The sequence below is a fragment of the Apaloderma vittatum genome, unplaced genomic scaffold (genome assembly GCF_000703405.1).
Source record: "Apaloderma vittatum isolate BGI_N311 unplaced genomic scaffold, ASM70340v1 scaffold27455, whole genome shotgun sequence".
NCBI classification, from domain to species: Eukaryota; Metazoa; Chordata; class Aves; order Trogoniformes; family Trogonidae; genus Apaloderma; species Apaloderma vittatum.
Genome location: NW_009716935.1, coordinates 1,161 through 11,894, shown reverse-complemented (window position 1 = coordinate 11,894; position 10,734 = coordinate 1,161). Strand labels below are relative to the sequence as shown.

The window sequence follows — 10,734 nt, the reverse complement described above, 5'->3', positions numbered from 1 at the left end:
CCTGCTGAATGGAGCACTAGTTGCTGGGTTAAGGACTTCAGTGATGTGACGAAGAGAGGCCAAGTTAGGTCTGTTTAGAACTTAGGGTTTGGTGCAAAGGATAAATAATCTCTAATCCTATGGTGAGAGTGCAAGGCGTAGTCTCTGACGGCTCCCTGTCCTCATCTCTGTTCCCTTTCTTCTGGCAGTTTAGTATCTGCAATGCATGGCTGGCTTAACCAAGGGAAACCAAGGAAGAGTCCCATCTGGGAAAGTACCTGAATTCTCTGTGGGAACTTGAGTTTGCCTGCTGGGGTGATCTTGGATGAATTGCTTAATTCCCTTTAAGGCCTCTCCATTGGTCACAGGGGCAACACTGCTTACTCTCCTGGGGTAATGTAAATTCCTAGTGCAGTGCTTTGAGAGAAGATGCAGTCTTATTAAAAAAAAAAGTGCTTTTATTTTTTCTGAAGCTGTATTTGAACTTGACTTCATGTTCTCCTGAACTACGAAAGGCTGCTGTTTGACCTTAACATCTGTCTGATAGACCTGACACTTCCAAAATCTCCTGGGGTGATCACACTTAGAGGCCACAACCTTGCTTTGAACTTGGTCTCTGTCGGACTGAACCTTTTTGTCTCCCTAGATACGGATGAACTGGAGCCTGCCCAAAAGAAACGGTGTGAGCAGCTGGCCTATCTGGAGTCAGAAGAGTTCCAGAAAATCCTGAATGCCAAGTCCAAGCACACAGATATCCTGAAAGAGGTATGGCCTAACCCAGCCATGACTGGGAGCTCAGAACTAGGGAGCTGTCTGGACTTCTCATAATAATTTCAGCAAGAAGGCGGCACCCAAACGTGTCATAGGCACCAAATCATCCTGCTGGGTAGAACATGGGTGTCTCTGAGCACACAGGACGTGCAAGTCAGCGTTATTGCCATAGCCGTGGTATGGTCAAGTTGCCATAACTTTTTTTTGCTGCATTTGGAAGAATTAATGAAGAATCAGTGAAGTTTCATGGTTAGTGGATGATCAAAGAAATCCTTCTGCCTTAAACCCAAATTAGCCACATGCCTGTTTTGCCCCTCATTTCTTGACATCTTGGCCACATAAAAACAGGTTACCACCTTCATCTGGGACTCATGTCAGTTGTGGAGCCTGTGAACTGCCAGCAGTTGTCCTCAAGAGCTACGAGGTTGAGGTTCTCCCATCAGAGTCTTTGCTGGGCATGTTCCCAGGGACACAGCACCTCCAGTGGCACAGGGCTTTTGTCTTGGACACGTTGTATTGGTGTGAAGGTCTAGTTGTTTTGTGGTCTTCTGAGAACTAGTATTTTGGCTAAGAACCAATTCTACTCATTATACCTGCCTGTCTGACCTCTCCTTGCACTGTCCTAGTAGGCGTGTGCTGTTGTTAAACCCTCCCGCTCATACATCTCTGACGTGGCTCGTTTCAGCCTCAGTGGAGCACAGCTCATGCACTATTTGGATTTTTTGAAGTAAATTTGGTGTTTCTCTGGTTCCCAGACTGCAGTCTTAATTTAAGCAGCCCAGCAGTGATTTGCCCTAAGGCCATTTATGGGGTGTCATCTCCCAACTTTGTCTCCCCACAATCTCTTTTTGTGTGCCCCGACAGGTGGAGGCTGAGCTGCAGGAGCAGTACTTTCAGCCCTTGGTGAAAAAAGAAGAACTGGAAGAGAAGATGAGGGGCATTAAAGAATTGAAATGTCGAGTTGTGACATGTAAAACGGTAAGTTGAAGGGGAGCCAGGGTAACAGCAGCGGAGTGGAATGTGGATTGTACAGAAAAATGCTGGATCATCCTGCAGACTCACCGTTACACTCACTCTCTTGGCTGTAGTCCGACTCAGGGATCACATGGAGACAGTTTCACTCCTTACAGCTGTTGCTGAGAGCAGCCCAGGCACTGAGGGACGTGAGGACACTGGCAAGACAGGCTTTAGTGCTGTGCTAAACATCTCAGCTTGATGCTTTTGCCAGTGGGTGCCTTGGTGTCTTGGAAATATTTATCAGTTTCTTCCTGGAAGTGCTTTGTACCAGGACCCTGAGTCCCCAAATAAGCAAAGTGCCTTGAAAACATGGCAATGGGTGGGATTCCTAAATCTGCATTTCCAGGGACTTTGCCATCAGGAAGAGAAGCAGAGCTTTGTTACTATCCTAAAGGTGCTGAGAAGAAGGGAGGAGTTACCTACCACTCCCAGAGTTTCAGCCCCTGCTGGTCTTGACCTCTTGCTGCCTTTTCTGTCTGATTTGGAGCTGCACAGAGGGACACTGTGTGTCCCATGAGGTTCTAGGAGCAGGGCCACAGAGGGTGGCCAAGAGAGGAGGATGGCATTAGAAGAAGCAGTAACAAAGCCTGGTGTGATATATCTCAAACTGGTGGGCTCCTCCGGATGGGACAAGACAGAGATCACAGAATGTTCAGGGTTGGAAGGCACTTCTAGAGATCATTTAGTCCAACCCCTCCCTCCAGAGCAGGCCACACAGGAAATCATCTAGGTGGGTTTTGAAAGTCTCCAGAGAAGGAAACTCCACAACTCTGGGCAGCCTGTGCCAGGGCTCAGGCATCCTCACAGTGAAAAAGTTTCTCCTCATGTTGAGGTGGAACGTCCTATCTTCTAGCTTATACCCATTATTCCTTGTCCTATTACTGGGCACCAGCAAAAAGACTGGCCCCTTCCTCTTGACATTCATCTTTCAGATATTTATACACATTAATAAGATCCCCTCTCAGCCTTCTCTTTTCAAGGCTAAACACCTCCAGTTCTCTCAGTCTCTCTTCATAGGAGAGATGTTCAAGTCCCTTAATCACCCTCGTAGCTCTCCCCTGGACTCTCTCCAGTAGGTCCCTGTCTCTCTTGAATTGGGAGCCCAAAACTGGACACAGTATTCCAGGTGTGCTCTCACCAGGGCAGAGTAGAGGGGCAGGAGAACCTCCCTAGACCCGCTGAACACACTTTTCTTAATGCCCCCCAGGATCCCATTGGCCCTCTTGGCCACAAGGGCACGGTGCTGTCCCAGGGACAACTCACTGCCCACTAGGACTCCAAAGTCTTTCTCCATTGAGCTGATTTCCAGCAGGGCAGCCCCTGATCTGTACTGGTGCCTGGTGTTATTCCTCCCCAGATGCAGGACTCTGCATTTGTCCTTACTGAACTTCATGAAGTTCACCTAAACCCGGTTCTAGCCTCTCCAGATCTCATTGGATGGCAGCCCAACATTCCTGCGTGTCAGCCACAGCTTTCATCTGGATGCTCAGCTGTCACCAGCCCACAGAACAGGTCTCACACACTGGCAAAACACTCACAGTTCTCTTTCTCCTCCTCGACAGTGCAATTATACCTATTTCAAGCCTCTGGAGACATGTGTGCAGGATAACCACGACTACCACTGGCACGATGCCATCAAGCGATTTTTCAAATGTCCGTGTGGAAGCCGAGCTATTTCGCTGGACAGGCTTCCCAAAAAGCCCTGCAGGTAAGAAAGGAGCCTCGTGAAATAGTGACTGAGGCATCTGTACTGCCTGTTCACACGTAACGTGTTGGGAGTCACATAACCACGTCCTAAAATGGGAACGCTAACCCTTGTGCTAAGCAGTGTGGGAAGGGTGTGGGGCTCCTCATACTGGGCAGTAAAGACACACCAAAGTGGTTCTCACCCGCCACCTTCATCTTTCAGTACCTGTGGCCTCTTCAAGTGGGAGCGAGATGGGATGCTAAAGGTAAGAATTCGGAGTGTCCTAGAGTGCCTGTCAATATTTCCTCAGATAATTTAGCCTTACCACAGGGTTGGGAAACATCTTGCCACACGTTTGACTTTTTTTCTCTGTGGTTCATGTTTCTAGGAGAAAAAAGGCCCGAAGATTGGTGGAGAAACACTTTTACCGAGAGGGGAAGAACAACCAAAATTTCTCAATAGTCTGAAGTGACCTGGAGTTGATTATATTCACAACATAAGGGCGGATTTCTGTGTCTAAACCACACATTTCTTTACTGGAATGCCAAGAGGATTCTGATTTTAAGGATAAATGAGCAAGGGGAGTGAGTTCCCAATGAGAAGGACATCCGCAAAGCCTTCACCAGGGAACTGTGTGGATATTCAGCTTTGATGTTTTTTAAATTGACTGAATAAGGCTGCATTTGAAATACACGTTCGTGCCTATTCTTTCTTACTAACGACTTGTTTACGAGACTTAACCTAGAAAAGAGACATCTAGACATGAATTCGTACCAAGAAATCCCTAGAGATCCTACAATTTGTGTTGTGCAGAGTGACCTCACCAGAATTTTCCGTGACAAATCATGAACTGGGAGGGCTGCAGGGTCCATAAGCACTTGTGAAATTTACCCTGCACTGCGTAAATGCCAGCCTGTCAAGGTTTTTCAGCTGTTTGCCAAAAAGGAGTGCAAGAGCGTTGTAGCCACAGATTGGTCTTCATTGGCTCTGAAATTACTCGCTTTGAACCTTTAAGAACAGATGTCAAACAGTTCCTGAGCTGTCTTCTTGGCTGTTAAAAACCCCCTCCGTGGATTTGGCATTGGGAACCAGCGGCGGTTACATGATGGTTACACAGCAGTTACACAGTGGTTACAGGCTGTCAGGAGCCCTTTCCCCATCACGCAGCCCACACTGGCTTCCTAGCACCATCCACAGGACAACACTTTTACTGTTATGAACCTGCATCTCCAGCTTTGAAAAGGATTTTAGTGAATCTCGCACTGTTTTGTGTGTGGTTTTGAAGAGCCAAGCAATTACATTTAATACATTTTACCCTTTTTTCCTGGCATTTTAAATTTTCCTGACATATTTCCCTATCATGACTATGTCAACCTTGGCTGCTGGCACAGCTGCCTGAGGGACAGTAGGTGACTGTCAGCCCAAGCAGGACAAGATCTCCAAGGGGCAGCTCCTGAGAAGGGCTGTCTTCATACGGGAGTTGTTCTGAAAATGCATCTCTAGGGATGCCTGTGGCATTTGGCCAGCTTTTCCTGCACCTGATCCTTCTGCTGCCACTGGCGTACGCCCAGTAGGATCACAAGTGCCTAAAACTGCTCATACCTCAGCGATTGGATGGAACTGCCACCAGCAGTCTCGCATATCCCCATGGCTTTGTTGATACATCTTTGTATGCTTGCACAGGGGCTGGAAGAAAAATAAGTTGCTTCATTTGAAGCAACTGGACAGATTTACCTCAGTAATCGGCAGCCCTCATCTACAGGTGCTTTTTCTGGGCAGCTTTGCTCAGCATGTGACATTCATTCCAGTCTCATGTCGATGCCATTTGAGGGGTGTGGTGTCACTGGTAGCTAACTGTGAGTATGTAAATGACATTGCTTGGCCATGTCTCCTGTTGATTCCTCATTCAGAATAAATAGAGTCTGCAATTAAACGCTCCCTGGGTTTGTATGGTGTTATTTCTCTGAGGAAGAGGATGAGTTGCTTGCTCAACATCTTCATTTTCCTGAGGCCTCAGTGCACAATCACCAAAAAAGAATTGGTTTGTGATCCATAACTCCAGCTGTTATGCAGTTTTCTTATTCAGACCGACAGGAGTTTCTCACCTGAGGTCCACAAAACCAGCATGAAATTCCACATTGATACCACCCTTCAACCAGCATGTTGAAACCTTCAGGCTTTTTCCAGTTCCTGTCTCTTTGGCCAGTGGAAAGGAGATTTCTGCTGAAATTAAACTTTCAGAGGTGTGGTGATGTTCTGTCTTCATAAATGCCCTCAAGGCTGTGATATGTAGGAAGGATATGTGCCTCCTTGAGAGCCAATGAATGAAAGCAATAATCTGAATTCATCTTGCAAGCAAAAATAGGATGAAGAAACCAGGGCCCATTGTTTTGCTTAAACTCTAGCAGTAAACAAGGAGTGGGAGAGATTCATGGATTAGATTTTATGTGCCTCTGTCTATTTTTGGAGACACTTGTACCAGAAATTACTCCAGTGCAGCAGAAGCAGCCGAGGAGCTACCCACGGGGACATGCTGCCGTGGAGCGCATGGAGCACCGAGCCAGAGCAGCCAGTGGAGTCTGGTCCGTACCGAGCCGATGTTTCCACCAGTACTTGGGAGCAGGAAAAATCACAAGCAGCAGCTCAGGGGTGACCTCACAAGCCCAGCTGGATCTGAGTCCAGCTGAACATAAGCCAGCAGTGTGCCCAGGTGGCCAAGAAGGCCAACGGCATCCTGGCCTGTATCAGGAACATTATGGCCAGCACAAGTAGGGAAGGTGTTTTGCCCCTGAACTCAGCACTGATGAGGCCACAGCGTGAGTGCTCTGTCCAGTTCTGGGCGCCGCAGTCTAAGAGAGACACTGAGGTGCTGGAGCATGTGTAGAGAAGGGCAATGAAGCTGGTGAAGAGTCTCAACAAGTCTTATGAGGCACACCCAAGGGAACGGGGATTGTTCAGCCTGGAGAAGAGGAGGCTGAGAGGAGACCTTATCACTCTCCACAGCTACCCAAAAGGATGTTGTAATGAGGTGGGGAGTCAGTCTCTTCCTCCATGTAACAAGCAATAGGACAAGAGGAAATGGCCTCAAGTTGTGCCTGGGGAAGCTTAGATTCGATGTTAGGAAAAATTACTGAGTGGTGAAGCATTGGAACAGGCTGCCCAGGGCAGTCTTGGAGTCACCATCCCCGGAGATGTTCAAAAAAACGTGTAGACGTGACACCTGGAGACATGGTTTAGTGGTCATGGTGGTGTTGGGTTGACAGTTGGACTTGATGATCTTAGAGGTCTTCTCCGACCTTAATGATTCTAAGATTATACATTCTACGCTGTTGCTGAAGCTGTCCCAGTTGTGAGACTGTGGTACAAACCTTGCAGCGAAGAAGCCTGAGGAGGTGCTGGGCTGTGTCAGCAAGAGAGCAGCCAGCACGTCCAGGGACCTGGGTCTGCCCTGACACTACAAGTGGGTGTAAGTCATTAAACTGGATTAACGGTACAGAAACCTGTGCTGCTGCTGTTGATGTGGCTGGTGAATCAAGACAAGTGACGTTGCTGATGCTGCCCTGTCCCCTAAATCGTTAAGCAAAACCATGATGGAAACGTAATACCAAAAAGTGTTTTCTCAGAGACGTTACTCAGATTTGCAGAGCAGTAAGCTGGCAAATCAGCCCTTTCCTCAGCCAGATTGTCACCCCTCTGCAAGGTCGTTTCTCCAGGTACAAAATGCTCCGTGTGTACAGTAAAATGGGCAGGAAGGGATCCAGCTTTTCTCATAACAACCTCCTCTGAAATCAGGCGTGGGTTTTAGATACACTAAGCGCCCTGCCTCTCCTCAGCCCTCAGCTATTGCTGAAATGTCAGTGTAGAGCACCTTGCCCTGTTGCCACAGTATCTTTCCCTGGATTTTATTTTTAGCATTGCCTCCCTCTGCACTCAACAGTTTAGATTTATTAGCTCTCAGGCAAATAAAATAAAATAAAAACTTAATACCCTTTCACAGTAAATTACTACGGGCCCTTTGTTTTTGCCCATCGGTTTTTCAGGACAGAGCCTGTGCAGCATCTCTTGGGCCACACGTGCAGCCTCCCCAGCAAGCTGGACTCACCCACTTCTCATCATTTTAGTTTAGGAGCACACTTGCTCCTTGGCTTCTCCCTTCCAAAATTAAGTACATGTGGGACAAGAGTGCAGGCAAAGCTTTTTTTTCCCTGTTCTTTTACTCTCAATTCCTGTGCAAAGCTACATTGCAGATCCCATTTCATTTTTGCCCTGAAAACAGCCTGTGCGGGAGAGCCTCATGGTGCAGCCGGGGTCCTCCAGCACTGCCTGAAAAAAACAGCCTGGGTGGTCAGTGCTCGCGTCTACCTGTATGACTGAGTCGTGACAAAAAATAACCTTTGTCCATGATCTGTTAGACAAAAATTGACTTTTAGAGTCACAAGCAAATGCAGAGGGAAGTGTCTCTGAAGACCTGGCTTCTCCAGAGCAATTATTGTTTTACTATAAAGTTTACACCTTGCTGTTAGATTTCTTCCAGACTTTCCTACCTGCCCTGGCATTCGCTTACACCTTTGTCAACTGCTTGAGAGCTCTCAGCACAGGCAGCTTGGCTTGGTGTTCTATCAACATGTCATGCAGCTTCCTCACCAGCACGGCTGCTTACATCGTGTTTTTCTGTTCTTACCTTTTATTTTTCTGTTCTGTCTTCAGAGCCAGACAGGAGCAGCTCTGCTTTTGGGGCTACACCACTTGCGTATACACAGAGCAGGGGAGTAATGACAGCAAGGAGAGGGAGATATTTTGCATAGGAAAAGGTAATTGCTCTCTTTTTCTGCCCACAGCAGCTGAGGGCTGGAGAACAGGCACACCTGGGCTGGTTATCCAGGCACAGGTAAGGGCTGGGAAAGGCGCAGGAGATGGAGTATGTGTGCAAACGTGAAAATAATCAACCTTGGTTCAGGCTGCCGTCCCAACAGGGAGCCCTCACCAGGCAAGCACCCATGTTGTAACCCTGGATAAACTCAGCGTGTGGTGCCTGCACTGCTTTTAGGAGAGGACATGAGATACTGAACATGAATAAGCATAAAATTAACAGGTTCCTCCTTCCCCCATGGAGCTGGAGCAAGTAGGGAGGCTTGGAGTTGGTCAGGGATGGGGTAGGGGCCATTGTGGGCAAACCACCGAACCTCGTGTTCCTGTATCTGAACCTGTCCTGTACACAAGCAGCACTGCATGTGCCACGGGAAGCAATTACATAGATTCTTAATTACCTTTCTACATTACGGCCTCAGTGACTCACCAGTACGTGCCAAGACTTGTATGCCCTGAGCGTTAAACCCGCCTAATGCTGTTGGCCTGATCTCATTCAGACCTGTGGAGAAGATCCTGAGAAGTACTCGAATACCCTGGTTAGATTCGGTAAATCTCTCCCAAAAATCTCAGTGTTCTTTCACCCCTGAAACTGCTGACCTACTGCTAAGAGAAAGCTGCAGTCCCATGTGAGGTCTCTTAGCCTAGAAATTGATGGGGAACAGGAGCTCTTTTTTTGCTGTTGCTGCTTTTCACAGACCATTTGGGGGATGAAAGCTCCCTTCCAGAAGATTTCTTGGGAAAGTCAGGCTGAATTTTTTCCTTTAGTTTTGAGATTATGAGCAGAATAACACCTTGAGAAAATCCTTTTCCATGCAGCAAAAGGAACAGTCGCAGAAGACCACAGCTGAACATCTGGAAAGGTTTCAAGCCAAACCACTAACCTAAGTGTGAAAGGACATAGGCTTTTTATTAATAAAATTGGCCAGCAGCAGCTTCATCACTACAGTGTGCGGAAAATTATGAACAGATCTCATCACATCACAGCAAGGGCTGTAATAAAGAGTTGTGAAGTATCTGCTAGGAATTAAAAGTAAAAAAAAAAAACGGTCTTAGCTCACAACAGAGAGATTGACAATAACGTTAGCAAAACAACTTGTAACTGCACTGAAATATGGTGCCAAGGAAGCACCTGCCAGCTCCTACCAGGCCTCATTAACACATCCTGATGGCTTCTGGAGGTAGTAATGGTGGTAAAGCCAAACTCACGCTGGGCTAGAAACCTTCAGGAGAGGGTGTCCAGCCCCACACACCAAAACTACACCCCTGCATCCCAGCGTCTGAGGAATCGATTTATATCTGAGATACCAATTAAGGAATATACACTGAGGTGCATCAGAGTCTGAAAACATGACACCCACTCCTACACTTGACAGGGAAAGCACACGAGAAGAAACCTCCAATTAATTTCAATAGGTTTAAATGAATATGGCCGTGTCCTGCTAGGCAGAGAGAGCAGTCTCACCCAGAGGACAGTTACCCCCTCCTTGCTAATGAAGTCTCAGGCCTTTGTTCTAACAAATCAGTTTTCCAAACCTATCTCTCGCCTCCTTGATCCCACACTCTTCAGCAGAAACTCCTTCAACACAAACCTGCAAAGGAGCCAGGAAATCCAGACTTCTCTATACAACCTCCTCACCCCAGCTTTCCAATCTGGAAAAGTCAAACTCTCAAAGGCAGCAAGCCAGCTTCCTCACGTGCTTGCAGTTGGAGGCCAGGCACCAAGTTCAAACACCGCTTTTCCTCCCAGCTCAGCTCAGAGCTGCAGATGAGTTCACAGGTGCAAGAGCAAAGGCAGTTGTGAATGTGGCTTTTTCTCCGTTAACACCTCTCAGGTGGTGAGAGAGGAGGCTGAAGATATCGAGTGCTGCACTCTTTGCTTTCTTACCTCGAGCATCCGAGGCTTTGGAAGAGGACCATGCCCTGCGCTACCCAGGTCACAACACAGCCCATGTGGAGACCTGCTCTTGCTTTCCACTCACCTCCCCTCCTCTCCTCCCACCCCAGCCCCAGCCCAGAAAGGATACAGCAGCAGTGGCTGCACCCAGACACGGGGTTAAGTGCTGCAGGATGGTGTCCAGCTGAGCGGGTGGGATTGGCTTTTCCATTACGACTTTGATGGTGAGGACACAGCACCAAGAGCTCAGCTCCACCGCCCAGCACGTTTAACATCTGCACAGCACTCGGAGCAGAGCTCAAGCACAGTATGTGCAGCATCACCATGACAGTCCCCAGGTGCTCTTTGCTTCTCTTCCCCATGTGCTGGCACCTTGTCTGTGCCCAGGAGCCTCTCAGAAAGCTATGGGTCTCACCACCATGGCTGGGCAAGAGGCAGGAACAAAGAATAAACAGAAAGCTTTGGGAAACAGGAGGGAAATAGCTGAGGAAAGCTCAAGCACGCTTCTACATGCTCC

The 10,734-nt window shown here is 47.9% G+C and overlaps 1 protein-coding gene across 1 annotated transcript in view; it reads left to right on the top strand.

The window, feature by feature from the left end:
- MCM10 (minichromosome maintenance complex component 10) overlaps window positions 1-3,968 on the top strand; it is a 17,984-nt gene extending 14,016 nt beyond the window's left edge. Inside the window, exons 15-19 of the mRNA XM_009869736.1 lie at window positions 626-744; window positions 1,615-1,728; window positions 3,330-3,475; window positions 3,677-3,719; window positions 3,843-3,968. Of these exons, the coding sequence (XP_009868038.1) occupies window positions 626-744; window positions 1,615-1,728; window positions 3,330-3,475; window positions 3,677-3,719; window positions 3,843-3,926 (506 nt within the window). The 3' untranslated portion in view covers window positions 3,927-3,968. The remainder of the gene's footprint in view (window positions 1-625; window positions 745-1,614; window positions 1,729-3,329; window positions 3,476-3,676; window positions 3,720-3,842) is intronic.
- The last annotated feature ends 6,766 nt before the right edge of the window (window positions 3,969-10,734 follow it).